Raw genomic sequence first — 17001 nt, forward strand, 5'->3', positions numbered from 1 at the left:
TCGTATACCTTTTAATTGGTTTTTTTTGTTCCTATTTTTTATGTATCTCATACGGATACAGGTTCCTAAATATAACTTTAACTTTAATGAAAACTTTCATCTTTAGAAAACGGGATGTTTCATATTGTAACCACTAGATGGTGTGACTTTCTACACAAAATCAATATTGTTAGAAAATATACCATGTATGATGTAGACTGTATTACAAGAATGTAGAGAGAGTCGAATCTGAAGACAAAGAGTAAACACGTATCGTTTTCTGTTAGAAACAGAGTCTTTTCATTTTTTTAATAGCTTGAATTTTAAGAAATGAAACAACTCATATCGTTTGTTTTTCCGGCCTTGGTCCAAACCAAGACATTTTTGTATAATTAATTCTGTCTCTAGGAGAAACTTAATGTGACCTTCAACACAGAAAATATAAATCATTTTTTAGCAAACGTTTCGGTCGTATATGGTAAAGCCAAATAAAGAGTTCAAAATAAGTGATCTGAAATCAATTTTAAAATATGACATGGAAATTAAGAAGTGTGGTATATTTATAATAACACTAATTGATTAAAATACCCAAAAAAATTTCCCTATCCTTTTGTGGTAGACGAAATAGAAGCTTTAAATTTATTTCAAAGCTAAGTCAGCCCTAAGACCATTAACAACCCCCGGGACTCGCAACGCAATAAGATCCTAGTATTGAAATTTCCGCCTCTAGAAGTTAAGGCTGTTTTGCGATAAGTGTGCCACCAAGCGGCAACGGATAGAAACTTATAGGGTGTACAGAACTTCCGGTTCTGGATATCGCTTAAAAAAATAAATAAGATCGTCTTCTTCAAAATTCGGAGGCCGAAGCCGCAACGGTTTAACTACAATAATGCCCAATGTACAGTTATGATAAAATAGCAAAATAATACATCGCTAAATTTCAAAAACTTACACATTAACAATTTCGTTCTCATCTTCTTCGTCGTGATCCGCCATTTTTAAATAGCAAAGAGGAACCTGTAAACCGGAAATTTGGTACACCCTAAAAGTTTCCCCAATATACCGCAAGGGTCGCTACGATCGCGCGTAACAGAAAACCACGAAAAGTAGAAAGCTTGCGTTGCGAGTCCCGGGGGTGGTTAATGGTCTTAAGTCTGAATCACTAAGCTAACAAAAAACGACGTAAGCATTTAAAGTGCCAGTAGAACTCATCTCGTCAATAATGGTGCTAGTTTGTAACAGAAACATCATCGCATTTAACGACTATTAACTTAGTTTTATACCATTTCCGCATGGCAATTCTTAACACGCGAACAATTTAATTGTACGCATCGAGTTCTTTCACCTTTCGCTATGATATAAATTAAATGTCGAATAATATTCCACTCACGATTACGTCCATCATAAACTTCCCTTTCTATTCATTCAATAAATTACTACGCTAAACGCAGAGGGATGATACTTGTATGATCATTTAATAAGGTCACTAGTCGCCTATTATTCGAGGTGTAACTCACTTCGGATTGAAATCTGATTTTCAAATTGATTGGTTTAGTGGCTTCTGCTAAAACAAATCACTTACCCCGACGAGATTTGTTTAATAACCACAGACCAGCGTGGGAAATAAGGCGGTGGCACAGGGAAAATGACCAGTTTTAAAATTGCCTGGTTTAGTTTAAAAATTAAACCGGAGGGGTATCAGTGGTCCACGGGACCACTAAGAAAATTCAAGGGTAACCAGAGTTAAGACATTATCTCAACTATTTTAATTTTCCACTTCTTTAGTTTAGCAGGCCCTGATCAATGGTCAAGGTCCAGTTTAATTATTCCAAGCCTGGAGGGTCGCTGGCCTAATGTCCAAATCCTTATTTCCTACCCTGTCACAGACTGAGATAGGTAAGGGTAAGGGGTTAGATTTAGCTGACGTCACTAAAGCAATGGTGGCAAAATAGTCCCTGTTTTTAAGACTATTTAAGTGTTTGGTAATCGTATCTAAGTAAATCGTCTAGGGCTTAGTTTTGGCAGTGGCAGCCATGTTTGGTACCGCTTTGATTCTAAGGTCAAGTAGCATGGGTGAGGTCACACTAGAGCTTCTGAGATAGCTCTATTATACTTTTAAACACTGAACATTTGAGTGACCTTGATATGACAAAAGTCCAAACTATCCCATTACTCGTTCATACCGTCCGTGGGTTAATTTTTATCGACAAAGCTCTCTCCCAGTTTTGGAAGTTCCTACAGAGGATAGAATATCCATTCTTATGGAGAATACTAGCTGTTACCGGCGGCGTCGCTCGCGTGTAATAAAAACTTCCATCAAAATGGTTTAAAGAATGGGTAGATTTTACTGATTCGACTAATATTTTTGTAGCACCCTAGGAGCGAAGGCACTCGGCGTTGCCCGTCAGCCCCTAGGGATGCATTTTCATGCGGACATTATTCCATAAAGAAGGGCTTTTAAGTTTTTGGCCGCCATTTAAAAAGATGGCAGCAAATCGAGCCCAAAAGACCATTCAGCCCGTCTATAGGTTAAAGGAAACCAGTGTACTAAATATTTGTGAAATCGGTTGAAACGCGCATTTTTCCATTTCTGGGCGCCATTTATTAATATGGCGGTGGATTGGGGGGAATCTTTCTTATTACGCGCCTACTACTTACGAGTAACGTTCCTGCAAATTTTCAGCCTTCTAGGGCCAGCGGTTTGGGCTGGGCGTTGATTATCAGTCAGTCAGTCAGGACTTCGGTTTAGACTCGAATCAAAATCAGGTGTACAAATAGTTTCGAGGTGACGTTCCCCTCTACCATTTTGGCTTTCCATTTATTTTTTTCGCTGGGTTTCTGACCAAACAACGGTTGCTATTGTAATATATTAGATTGGATTTTCCAAAAAGATCCTATAGAATGATTTAGGAAGGCATGAAGTTTCACTTACAAACGCGGGTGAATCTCTATTCTATATAATACAATATTGAATGGTCCTATACGTTAAAAGAGTAGGTTAACAAACAGTTTGACAGTTTTGCCGACCGCATTTCCAGTTAAATATTAAATCAGGTGTACTCTTGAAATTACAGTTCTTGAGTCAACATATTTTTCGAGCTCGGTTACATTCTGATTCAAGAGACTCGGTCTATTGTTATTAGAATTAAGAATTGGGAGTGTAGTTTATCTTCTGTGGAATAAAAGGTAAGTAATGTATATAGTATTCGGTGGTTTCAGGTGATTAAATTAAGAAATTAGTGATAGCATAAATAACGTAATATCAATAAGAATATTACTTCACTTTGTCCTTTTGCTCAATTTCTTAGGTTAAGTTTGTTATTATCCACGTTAAATATAAACAAGTTGGAAAAACCAAAATAAACCTCTCCGAGTTGAGACGCAATTAAGAGGTTTTTCTTAAATAATTAAATAAATATAATTGATATTGATTATTTTAATCGTCATTAATTTACCTTAATACTAGTTAAAACGTTTGAATAAGCTTTATTCCTAAAATCATTTTAAACATAGCTATTGTTGACGTTTGAATTAAAGCGTATGCCTCTTTAAAAATTTATGTAAATTGATTCACTATAAATGACAAGAAAACTCGCATTTGCTTGAACCTTTGGTGGAAGCCCTGCCATTGAGAGACTAGACGTTTCTCGTAACCCTACTCCCTAGCCGATAGCCGCGTTAGTCTTAATCCTAACGATGACAATAGAGAAGAAGCCAAAAAATTGCTTTCTTTGAAAAAGTTTATTCCAAAACTGCGAACGCGGTAACAGACACACACACAGAAACGTCTAGTGTAATACCTCTCCGTGAAGTCATCTTCACTCCGGAGAGGTAAAAAATGGTGTTGGTGCAGTGCTATTGATTATGGGTATAGGTAGTTAAAGGGCAAGTGTCATTTAAAGAGTAAAACTTCAAACACGCCATTAAACATGTGTTAATAGGTATCAATTAAGGAATAGTTTTTTTTTAATTTCAAAAAAAAAAATAAATATATAAATTCATAAAAAATTCTGTCCCCTCAAAATCAAATCTTAAATATAAGCTGTAGTTGAAGTGAGTTCGCTTTGAGGTAGAAGGTGAAAAGTAAACAAGAACTAAGGTTTATGCTTAGGCCTAATCTTAAGCGTAATTTTATTGCTAAGCATAGTTTGAAACTTTAAAATTGCAGAGAGCCAAGCTCTTACGTAAAATATGGTGAAATCTAAACCGACTTTAACAAAATTTAAATTTTCTAAAATAGAAAAAAAAACCTATTTCATTAAGCTTTATTGAAAAAGTTCATTTTAAATTAGACTTGAGCTTTAATTTTTTTTTAAATGCAAGGTGTTTCAATAATGAAGGCCGATTAGCGAATAAGCAAAGCGATCTAAATTCTTATTGGCAAATCCATCCACTTAGGATGGTCAGAACTTTGGATTTATATAACAGGTAAATCCATAGAGTATGCTATAAACCTACTTATTTCCTTTACGAGGATGCTAAATACTCGGCGTTGCAACAATCAGGGCACGATAAATAAACAAATTAACGAAAAGCTAACGTTCTATCCATCTCCATTATAGAGGGTAGAAACCTTGGTCGAAGATACTTATCCTAACGTGTAGGTGTTACGCACCGTTAATGTGTAAGGGAATGCGAATCCAATCGCCAGTAGAGAAATTTAATGAGTAGTCGCAATAACTCTCGAGGACTGGATAAGGGATTAATTCTGTGCTGTGAACACAAACGTTTAACGTAGCTTGTTAAACAATGAGTTACAACACAGTCACGCTTTGGAAGTCGGGTAACCAATGGTTTTCTAATTCTTCAAATGGCTTCTCTATTAGTGCCTGTAAATCTCCTACATATTATCTCTGCAGAAAAAAGCTGTTCATCAATTTCAAAACTCGTAAAATTTACATTTTTCGAGTACATTATTCCCAGTTTTAACAATATATTCGGAAAACATGTGACCTGTTTAAAGAGAAGGACATGGACAATCACTTTTACATGTTAATTTTAAATCGAGGGCCTTGGTCTGTGATATAAAGGTCTAAAATTTGCTAGTAGTTTGTGATTCTGAATTAAATTTACTTAATTCTAAATAATAAATGGAAAGATATGACACCGTTGACGATTTACTCGTCAACGTCCTTTCGCAGTCACGTGGTGACGTTATTAGAAATGTATACAACATACGCCCCACTGATAGGACGACTGGACGAGACTCGAGAGACCAAATTCTCCGTCAGCCCCTTTCAAAACCTGTAACGAGAACAGGCTTCGCCTTACAGACCCAGTTGTGCCCATGCGCAATCAGCTCAGCGGAGTGAAAAGAAATCACAGATAGATTTAATTAAAAGTTACATCCGATACGTTGATCTGCTGCTGTTGTTCGTGCTTGGATCGTGCATGCTTTAATTACATCATAGAGGAACGAACCGTGTTACTGCGGTGTAGCCAGTACAATAGAGCTATCTCATAAGCCTTAGTGTGACGTCAACAATGCTATTTGCCCATAAAACCAATGCGGTACCAAACATGGCCGCCCGCTGCCAAACCTAATCCTGTCCATGTGACGTTTTACCTGGCCCCTGACGTCACATCTATAATAATAATAATCTAACCTTTTTGTCTATGAAGGGATTTCCACACTAAGTCTGAGATAGCTCCATACCTGTAGCACAAAATCGACCACAGTCGCTACATATTAGGGCTGATGCGTACGAATATAGCGTCTTCTACAGGAAAATAATTTCAAAACATTCAAACAAACTTCATAACTGGTCAAATTTAGCAATTAATTTAAAACTATACCTACGAAAGTAGAAATATACCGCGGCTGGCATAAATTTAATCAGAACACAATCTTTGACTGCCCCTTTGAAATATTTTAGTATACATTTTAGCATACAGATGGCAGCGCTGCATTACGCGCCAACCCAAGCTGAAGCCGCTCATGGAGCGTGTACTCGGCCACTCCAGTAACTCCGTTAGATTCTCTATGCTTACATTACCGTGCCTCTGACTCAGGCAAAGAAATAAGGCCCTGGACAAAGGTCCACTTTAAAAATTAGCTGAGCCAGTTTTAAAGTTAAACCCTTGGGGGGTCTACTGGCCTTGTGCCACTTAATTTATTCATAAAAAACGTTCCAATGTTACCCACTTTAAGTGGCCGGTGTCCAGTTTTATAATTGAAGTGCTTGGACTCTACTGGTCACATGTTCAGTTTAAAACAATTCCAATTTCTCAGCTTGATCTGGCTCCAAGGTTGTGCATTCCACCCTGTATTAAAAATATGAATTATCAAGATTCAGGTTACCCACTTTAAGTGGTCAGTGTCCGGTTTTTTTTAATTAAAGTACTAGGGCTCTACTGGTCACATGTCCAGTTTAAAAATATTTACAATTTCTCAGCTTGATCTGGCTCCTCGGCTATGCAGTCCACTTTGTATCAAAAATATGAATTATCAGGATTGTCTGATCAGTAACAAAAATATAGCTAGTAGTTGCTATTTGGTTAAAATGATAAAGAAGCAAGTCTTGTTATGAGCTCCACCAATTAATCTATATCTGATCATCGTTAGGAAAAAATTAACAATTACACATCTCATGGTTTACAGTATAAGGTCCCACTCTCTCATATAAAAAAGTTAACAAGATGGTCTAGCCATATCATTTACGCTCTCTCGGAATCATTACTTGAATAAAGTTACTTCTAGTGACAGGATTAAAAAAACCGTTATTTTTTTTTAAAAAAAAGTCTAGGCCATCGGGTTTTATTGGGTTCTTGGGTTTTTTTGGGCTTTTTTTTAATTTAGCAGCTGCGTGCATGGTAGAAATTGTCATTCAAAAGTAACTGCTTAGTAAAACAAAGTCTTAAAATGTTTCATAAAAAATGACAAATAATATAAAATTGTACTTTTGAAGTTGAAACAACAAATATCTTTAAAATGAAATTATTCTAGCATTCATATTCATCATAACTGAAAATCTTAGTGATGAGCTTTATTAAGTGGGTTTTTTTTACAGGTTTTTTTAAATTCGAACCCTGTCTTGTGAAGTATCCCCTAGCATTCTACGAGGCAAAGTCTCACACGTCGCCCACGCCCTACTTCCTCTTTTAGGTTATTTCTATTTGTCTTTGTTCATACCTCTACTACTACTACTACTTGGGTAAAACTATTAGTCTCATCGTTATTATTTCTACATACTCGTCAAAGCACGTAGGGCGATTCGAATCTCTGTGGAGAAAACAAGTATAATTTTAAAGTTATAAATTTAATGCTTGTTCAGCGCCGCCTAGAGGTGCATTTGAGTTGTACGGTTTTAAAATAACGAACGAAGCATCATCAACATCATCTTCTCCTACACACCAGGTCAAACTATAAACCCATCATATGCATACGTGGCTAAAAACTATTCCATTCTATTGTAATTGATTACAAAGCAAGTTAATTTTCAAGGAGAGATATATAGAGAGAGGCTATAATAAATGCATATTTATACCGAGAGGTTCTTCACTCTGCTCTCGAAATTGCAATTTACGTAAAATTATTTGTCGGATTGTGCTTGAACATAAAAGGGTTTTTATTCTACTTTCGGGTGAAGTAGAAGGTTAAAATTGGGCCATAGGTTCCCTGAGACCCCGACAATGATGGATACAGTCCTAGAAGTTAGAACCCCAATTGATTTAACCATGATTGCCTCTGGTTTGAATTTTGGAAGTAAGTGAAAAATATCTAAAAACCCCAACAGTTCCCTCACGCAGAAAGTTCAAATACATTTTTAAAACTAATAGTTTCATTTTCTCGTGAAAGTTATCTCTGGTTACCTTTTAATTTCTCAAAATGTTTAAAGGGAGGGTGAAAAGAAAATACAAGTAGTTTTTTATCGATTCTTCTACTAATTATAAGACCAATCTGCATAGTGAAACATGTATAAAATATTCCCTTTATTATTTTGAAATTCAAGAGTTTGAAATTTCAACTCCGTATGATTTTCCTTTTCACCCTGCCTTTAAAACTATTTTAAAGTGTACGAATCAATGCTGCTTAATTGGCAACATTAGGTTTCATTCAAATTTTAAAAATCTACTTTTCCTAGAAAATATTAAATATGAAATTAAAGAATAATGATGTTACAAAAATGCATATTAACTGAAGTCAGACTGTAATTTACCTTCTCTGTATTAACGGGTAATTTCCCAAATACCGCTTTAAACTACCAACTTAGAGACTACCATAATTTTATCATACCAGGGATGGATTTAATTTTAGAAGTAGGAATGGAGAACAGAGTAATGTGGTCGGGCGTTAAAGACCCGGACCCCCTTCCACGGGACGGAGGGGGGTATGAAAGAAGAGGCGCGAGGGTCATAGCGACAGAGGTAAAAAGAAATTACGTATTTTTGGCCGTCCCCGTCAGAAACGTCATCAAAACGTAGTTTAAGCGAGCCAATAAGATAATTTAAACTTTTCGTTACGTGTTGCATGGAGGGAGGGGCTCTATACTGGGTGATCTATGAGTCGGACTGAAGTAAATACTATCCGTTCTCCATTCCTACTTCTAAAATTAAATCTATCCCTGATCATACTAATTTATCAAACCTTGTAACGAATATATGTTAGGTCCCGTCTTTATTGTAAGAGTCGAACCCCTCGATATACCTGTAGAGAAATCGAGGAAAGTTGTTCGTCATTCTGCAGGTGTTATTATTTAACGAGATGATTCAAATTAAGCGGGTTTTACCATTTATGAGAGAAATAATTAGACAAATATATTAATACTGTAGGAAATCATCAGCTCTTATTAATGTTAATGCTTGCGTGTTGGTGAAACGAACGTGGTGGCTTCGAGACTCTAATTCAAACTTTTTATTAGAAAAGGAAAGAAATATTAAAATAATTTCAATCTTCATCGTTTCAAGGACAACTTTGACAACAATAAAACGGTACTGGTTTTAACGTTTATTTTGTACGTTGTAAATTACAAGCAAGGCGTAAAGTGTAGGTTTAATAGTCCCAGGAATAAACCGATTACGCTGAGTTCTTATTCATTTCATCATGCTGATTGTTCATGCTAGGTAGAGGAAAGACTATTTATTGTTCAGTGTTTACATAGACACACTTTAAAGTAAAAGTTCAGGTAACATAACATTATACCTTAAAAGAACGGCCTTTTCTGAGTATGAAAGGAGAAATATTTTTAAAATAATAAATGATCTATTTTTACTAATTAATTAGCATACAGTTAATCTTAAAAACGAGTAGTACTGCGCCTTCCGCCATTGCTTTGGTAACGTCTGCTAAGTGGAAGTACTTACCCCTAAAGGGATTGGTTGAATTCTGACAGGCTTAGAGAGGTAAGGGCAAGGCAGGGCATAGCCTACTCGTCACTGGCGTAAGAGTTTCCAGTTAGCAGACGTCATTAAAGCAATGGCGACGCGGTACACTATTTTTAAGACTAATTAAATGCTAATTATTTTGTTATAAGAAATTTAATTTTTAACATTTTTCTATATATATATATATATATATATATATAGGTAAAAACCGTTATTTTAAAGGGAGGGTGAAGGGGAAAATCAAGTGATTTTTTATCGATTCGTCTACTAATTATAAAATCATTCTGTGTAGTGAAACATTCAGGAAATACCGGCTCCGAATGATTTGAAAATTCAAATTAGGTTTAGACTTTAAGGATAATTTGAAAAAATGACCTCCGACCAATCGCATAACGCCCTGCCTTCATGTTAACAAAATTCCCGTACGCCAATATTATCACATCGCGAGTAACTTTTATCAAATGTCGCGCCAAATTTCATTCGGCATGAAGCGTGCCACGAGAATTTTGTTAACAAGAAGGCAGGGCGTTACGCGATTGGTCGGAGGTCCTTATTTCAAATTATCCAAAAAATTTGAACCTGATTTTAATTTTAAAATCATTCGGAGACTGTATTTCCTGGATATTTCACTACGCAGACTGGTCTTAAAATATGTAGAAGAATCGATAAAAATCACTTGATTTTCCACTTCACCCTCCCCTTTAAGGTATATGTTAAAAGTATAGCTAGTTAATTCATAAACGACTGATGTATATAAAATAACATGATTCATGTGATCATGGAATGAATTCGTGAATTATACGATGAGAAAAGAATAGGGAAAAAGTGTCAAGCATTTTTTATCCAATTTCAGATATCCATAAAGAAAAGGCCAGACTGATAAAAGCGCAGGCAGAATGTTTAAGTCTATTGGATTACCAACAGTCGGTTGCGTCTTGATGTCGACTTTGGTCGTGGCTTGCCAAAGTAATTGCACCAGTGGCGCAGAGACTCTATGCCAAGCAATAAGCCAATTCACGCTAGCTTACTATCAAAGACACATCGTAAATAACACGGACAATGTAGTTTTTTCACCGTTCAGTCTCAGTATGGCCTTGACTATGCTAGACAATGGAGCCAGAACGAGTACGGCTAATCAAATCGACCAAGTATTGGGATACGGAAAGGAACTATGCCCGAATAAGCGTGAGTTACCAACTTAAAATATATATATATATATAGGAGAAGTGAAAACGTTTCTCTAATGTTCATGTGAAATAAAAGTGAAGTGGCGTTTATGGGTTAAAACATTTCATATATAAGGAGGGTCTATTGTCATGAATTATGAATGGATAATTCCACTCTAGATTTAAAATAGCACACGAGATTAGAAAATGCTTCTGTGGTGTTCATGTGAAATAAAAGTGAAGTGGCGTTCATGGGTTAAAACATTCCATATATAGGGAGGGTCTATAGGGAGCTAACAACTGGCTAGGGGGGAGAGATAGTCTGAAATCACGCAGCCCCCCTCTGGTTGGCATTTTTTTCGCGTAGAATACTGTTTCCAACCGTTAAGGGGGATGAAACTCCAGCAAGAGATAGAAGGGTGTGACGTTTCAGGGTCAGAACTGTTAGCTCCCTATTGTCGTGAATTATGAAAGGATAATTTCATTCTAGATTTAAAATAGCACGCGAGATTCGAAAATGCTTCTGTGGTGTTCATATGAAATCAGGGAGGAGTAGACATGAAGACGAATTGTACGCACTTTTTAGACTGACAACCGTTATATTACACTCCCACAACAATTCGTCTACACGTCTATTCCTCCCTGGTATAATAATGGTGAAGTGGTGACTAAGGGTAAATTCGTGTCACAAGCTGAGGTGTCTAAGATAGGCGACATTTTAGGCAAGATTTAAACTAGTATTCTAGATACGAAATGTTGCTCTGGTGTTCATGTAAATTAAGGGAATGAGAAATGCTATTTGGAATGAGAAACAAATTTTCTGTTAACCAATGAAATTACTAAATAAAAGATGAATAATATTTCCAGAATAAGCATAAGTTCATGAGATATGTTCCATAAGTTTGTCCCTGGTTTATGAGAGCTTTTCATGAAGTGACGTAGGTCATAGATTGGATAGGTAAAGCAACGCCTGGTAGTACAGACTAAATAGGAAGATGGACTGCAAATTGATTGTCGTCAATTCTCACTTGTCGTTCTCGAACTAGCTCTTAGCTAAGAGCATTAACAACCCCCGGGACTCGCAACGCAATAAGATCCTCGTATTGAAATTTCCGCCTCTAGCAGTTACGGCTGCTTTCGCGACAAGGGTGCCACCAAGCGGCAACGGATAGAAACTTATAGGGTGTACAGAACTTCCGGTTCCGGATATCACTTAAAAAAAGAAATAAGATCGTCTTCTTCTAAATTCGGAGGCCGAGGCCGCAACGGTTTTATGTACAATTATGATAAAATAGCAAAATAATATATCGCTAAATTAGCTTGATATCTGCAATATGCTAGTTAAAGAAATATGTACACGTTAACATTTTCATTCTCGTCTTCATCGTCATGATCCGCCATTTTTAAATAGCAAAGAGAGGAAATTGTAAACCGGAAATTCGTTACCCCCTAAAAGTATCCCCAATATACCGCAAGGGTCGCTAGGATCGCGCGTAACAGAAAACCACGAAAAGTAGAAAGCTTGCGTTGCGAGTCCCGGGGCTTGTTAATGGTCTTAGATCTCAGTAAGTCAATAGCATTACGAAGTACAGGTAGTGCCATACTTTTGGAACATTTCTTATAAACTTACGCTATTAGTGGTAAGAAATTAGCGAGATTAGAAACACCCATACTCGAATTATTTTTCTCGATGCTGTTACATGCGAAAAATGGCATACCTTTCCTCTTTAAGAACAATTTGTATTCACAAAAATGAGTCGCTACTTCGCCTCAATTTAGCATTATCGTTGGAACGTGCTTAGCGTGTTGATTATTGAACTTAACTCTGAATTTGTAAATCAATAAGGTTACGGAGCGATCGATGCGTCCGACGATTACAACAAGCTGTTGTCGAGCATGAAAGAAAGGTACTCTAGCTGCAACGGTTCTCGACTGGACGTGGCTAACGTTGTGCTTGTTCAGAAAAAATACCCCATTTTGGAAGATTACGTTAAAATCGTGCGAGACAAATTTATGGCCAAGACTGAAGAGGTTGACTTTAGGTCTGAGAAATCATTGGAGACGGTCAACGAGTGGGTCAAAAACTCAACGGATGGGAAAATAACAAGTTTGGTCGAAAAGATCGACGTAGACACGAGGTTAATTTTGGCCAGCGCGGTTTACTTCAGAGGGAGATGGTCGTATGCTTTTGACAAGGAGAAAACCAAAAACATGACGTAAGAAATAAAATAATGTTGCTTTTTATAGTTATTAAAATGAAGCTTTGACTACTGGCTTGGTTGAAACAAGTGAAATTATTATGGCTTTCAAACATAACTAAAGCAATGTTTCAAAAACATTTACAGAGTTCTTTACCCAATACGATCTAAATATTTGGTGAAAATATGATTTTATAGTTTGTGTTAAGACTAGGCTCCAAGAGACAGATTTATTTTTGGTCAATCTGAGTGCACGGTAATGCACCCGCCAAGTTGAGCATTCCAAGCAAATTTAGATCTTAGGCACTTTTAAGCACCCACTTCTTTTCCTAAATTACTGAAATTTCTATAAAATCGCTTTTATAGTTCTGACTTTAAAAGCTAGATGGCATTGTTGTAAGATACAATACCAGAAACTTCCAACGAAAATAAGTGGTATCCTTACAAAAACCTTAACTTGTAATAATATGGCAAGCTTCGCACTGTAAAAAGTTCTGAGATCTTAAATTCAGACCAGTTTTATATAAAGTTTCTTACAGTTTGTTCATATCGTCACTTGGCTATCGCACAGCAATAAATAAATAATAATAATAATAAAAATAAAAATATTTATGAACGTGTACGTAGCGAAGTTGAAGTGACGATATCTTCATATAAACAAGCTGTATAAAAATGTATAAACTTATTTGGCTGTATACTGTACATGGGCTTTCTAAACTTTTTACGGTGTACCATTTCAATGCTTGGCATATTTTTACATGTTAAGGTTCTTGTCTGGATGATGACTCGTGTCACAAACATTTTTCAGTAACATATTGGGCTATGAAACCTATTTAGGCCTACGATTGTTTGACTCAAACTGGTTAAGTTTATCTGAATGTTAGTACCATACTTTTAGTTATTATGATATATGTGCTATCTAGTACCACATGTGTTTAGATGTGGTAATTGAGAAAATTCCTCCCCCTTTCTCAGTTTTAACTTCAGTGCAGCGCTGTGAGGCCTTATGTTAGGCAAGTACTGATTCTGTTTGAACTCGTTTATTTTAGCCTTTCTTCCTCCAGTGTCCTCACCAACGGTCCGGTGACACTGAGGAAACCTTAAATTTAATTTACATTCAGAGATATTTTAACACGCACGTTGTATGAAATAGATTTTTGCCTTAATTAAGTTATTATTTGACGTTTAATCTCGAGGTTCGCATTTTTCGAATGTGTCAATTATATGTCACCAAGTTAAGGTTAAAAAATTTTACTTAAGTTTAAAAATAGTTTATTTGAGTCGTGATAATGTTTGACAAAGTAATAAATGTCAGGGGTTAAAAGTCGGTTAAGGTTATCACATCCAAAATAGATTTTACTGCATCTGCAGAGGATAAGGAAACCAAGAATTTTGTTGAAACAAAAGCACGGTAAGGCCTAGGGGAGATTGGTAGTCGGACTCTGCACAAGCTTGTACTGTAGTATGTATCTGTAGTGCTTGTACACATTCTAGCTGTAGAAAGCTATTAAAGACATGCAATATTGTATATAAATTACAATACTTCAAGAGTAGTAAGATATCAAATTATTTTAAGAACAAATCGAATTCGAAAAGTTCGTCTCGTTTAAGCCTCGGTCCCAAGAATAGCAGAAGCCAATTCTTGAACATCCGGTGATGTGCAGGGCCAGAAATAAGAAATATTTCTTATAAGACATGTGTCCAGTGATACCCCGTTTGACTGGAAAATTTATAGGGCATTGTCCAGTAGTGTGTGCAAAAGTAGTGTTGCGTCTTCATAGTCAAGCTATCAAAACTTCGGTAAATTTATTGGTCAAAATGTCCAGTGACCCCAATTAGTTTTTAGAAAAATTACGGGACCTTTTAAAATTTTACTGGACAAATGTCCAGTGTCCTTTGCTTATTTCCGGCCCTGGTGATGTGCGTGTACGCAGATTTATGGCTCTGTTCCTCGTAAGGGCTCTGCGAGGTTAGATTAAAAGAATGAGTTGTATCTTAATTTCTTCAAGAGGCATACTCAGAGAGAGTTACGTTGCTTATGGTTTAAAAAAAGAATTTAAGCTAATTATAAAAACAACTTCTAAGTTTTAGTATTCTTCAAAATTGAAGTACAGTGTGATACAGATCAGACTAACACTTACGTAGAGTATAGAATAACGCAGTACTACTGATTATTTTAAACTCAAACTTAGTATTCGTCTGATCTGTTTCACTTAGTGTATTTCTTTTTATTTGCCAGCACAGAAAATATTAAATATCGAATGTCGGTTAATCCGTTTATCTAAAATTGATATTGAATTATCTCATATTTTTCTCTCTTGAAAATCCAACAGATTTCACAACCTAAATGGAAAAGGAAGTAAACAAATTCCAATGATGTTCCAAGAAGCTAATCTGAACGTCTCCATGACTGAGAATACGGAGGGTCGTTTCTTAGAATTACCCTACGCTGATAACGACACCAGCATGGTGTTAATTTCACCAAAGAAAGACCGAACCCTCAGTGATCTTGAATCGTCTCTCACCTCCGAAATCCTAACTAAAGCGTTACAACAAATGACGAAAATAAAAGTGAAATTGACCATGCCGAAATTCAAGCTGGCTTCCACAATATCGGCCAAAGATACTCTTATCGAAATGGGCATGGTTGACGCTTTTGGTCAAGCCGATTTAAAAGGGATATCGAAATTTGAGGGACTGACTGTTTCTAGCGTCACCCAAAAGACAGTTGTCGAAGTGTGCGAAAAGGGAACTACAGCCGCTTCCGCTACGGAAGTTACTAGTTTGGGAAGGTCATTGCCTAGAGTAGAAGAGTTCGTTTTAGATCATCCTTTCCTCTTTGTTATTCGACACCTTCCGTCGAACGTCATTCTATTTCTAGGAAGAGTCGCCCAGTTCTAACGAAACCCTTCTTTTAAAGGACCGGTCTAGTGAAAAGTGGTTTTTATTTGCAATTTTGAAAAACACATGTATCCTTTAGAGGCACGCTTTCCATTAGCGGTAATAAATAATATTAGTACCAACAAACAAATCTAGATGGAGCTCCCTATCTTTTGCCGTGCCATTATCACCTCTAATGGTGGGTTTCACCCAGGGTGGGAAATAAGGATTTTTTTAAAACTGTACATAGGGCTAGCGACCCCCCTGGCCTGGAGTAAATAAAATGGTCCATGACCAATGACCAGGGCACGTCGTCTGCTGAACTAAAGAAGTGGATAATGAAAATATTTGAATGTTTGGACTGTGGTTACCCTTGAATTTTCTTAGTGGTCCGGTGGACCACTGACCCCCTTCCCCCGATTTAATTTTTAAACTGGTCCAGGCAATTTTTAAACTGATCATTTGCCTTGTGCCACCGCCTTATTTCCCACTCTGGTTTCACCCATGATTGAAGGAGAGTCTTAAATATCTATAACATATCCTTTGTAAACCGATAAATGGCAACCGAATCTTCTCAGCCTCCTCGGCATTTCGGTAGGGTCGTACGATTCAGCCGTTCCCTGTGTATAAGCAAATTCTCACAGAAATAAAGTGAGGAAGATAGTTTCCATTTATGCCGCTACGCGGTTGTACTCGCTACTCCACTACTGACCGCAAGGTACTCTGGGGGACGTTCAATGGCGCGCATGGCCCACCAACAATTTTCTACCATGGAACTCTCTACTTCAAATTCATGTATTATACAGACACGAAGGTCATTATATGTAACAATAAAAATTACAAGATGCAAACCTTATATTCAAAGAGGTTTTCTATCTATACAGGGCCGGATTAAGGGGGAGCAGGGGGGCACTGGCCCCCGGGCGCAAGGCTTGTTGGGGGCGCATTGAGTTTAACTATATATTCGAAAAAAGTGAAGCTAGAGCTTTAAAAGCAGTTAAATTATATAGTAGATCAATTTAGTAAACAAAACGGTTTTTAAAATTTCATGAAAATTGTGATTACATTTTGTAATCCCATTCTTACAAAAAAAAGTAATTAAAATTAAGTAAATAAATAAATAATACTTTTTGTATGGCTATGTTAATAAATCTTAACTTTGTAAAACTGATCAAGAAAAGAGATTATGGAAAAATTAGCGATAATTTTCAAGGGGATATTAATATAAGTGGTAATTTTAAGCGCTTTTGTTGAAAATAACTACATTTGGATTCGTCAATCTTGTATAAGGTACCATGGCATTTGTTGTAAATCTCTCTGCGCATTTAAAATCAATTTCACGAGACTTTTCCTACAATTATGAATTAAATAATAAAATTGTTAAAATGAGGTTTTTTTCGCAATAAAATGTAACTATACAATCACGAGACTTCTTGGAACCTTTTTCAAAAAAT

The 17001-nt window shown here is 36.5% G+C and overlaps 1 protein-coding gene across 1 annotated transcript; it reads left to right on the forward strand.

The window, feature by feature from the left end:
• The first annotated feature begins 8831 nt into the window (after nt 1–8831).
• On the forward strand, nt 8832–16501 carry LOC149629122 (serpin B3-like). The gene is made up of 4 exons (XM_089851505.1): nt 8832–8910; nt 10157–10488; nt 12316–12685; nt 15001–16501. Exons 2-4 carry the CDS (start codon nt 10200–10202, stop codon nt 15566–15568), a joined length of 1227 nt encoding a protein of 408 aa, XP_089707631.1. The 5' UTR covers nt 8832–8910; nt 10157–10199; the 3' UTR covers nt 15569–16501.
• Nucleotides 16502–17001: the final 500 nt, after the last annotated feature.

This window comes from Phalangium opilio, unplaced genomic scaffold, assembly GCF_054372755.1.
Source record: "Phalangium opilio isolate 3A_F unplaced genomic scaffold, DU_Popi_V2 ptg000105l_1, whole genome shotgun sequence".
Lineage (NCBI taxonomy): Eukaryota > Metazoa > Arthropoda > Arachnida > Opiliones > Phalangiidae > Phalangium > Phalangium opilio.

What these genes read in the sequence shown, in the direction of transcription:
- LOC149629122 (XM_089851505.1), top strand. Translation starts at nt 10,200, where the DNA reads ATGTTTAAGTCTATTGGATTACCAACAGTCGGTTGCGTCTTGATGTCG. An exon ending in GGAACTATGCCCGAATAAGC is followed by an intron (nt 10,489 to 12,315) that starts GTGAGTTACCAA and finishes TAAATCAATAAG; the next exon opens with GTTACGGAGCGATCGATGCG. An exon ending in GAGAAAACCAAAAACATGAC is followed by an intron (nt 12,686 to 15,000) that starts GTAAGAAATAAA and finishes AAAATCCAACAG; the next exon opens with ATTTCACAACCTAAATGGAA.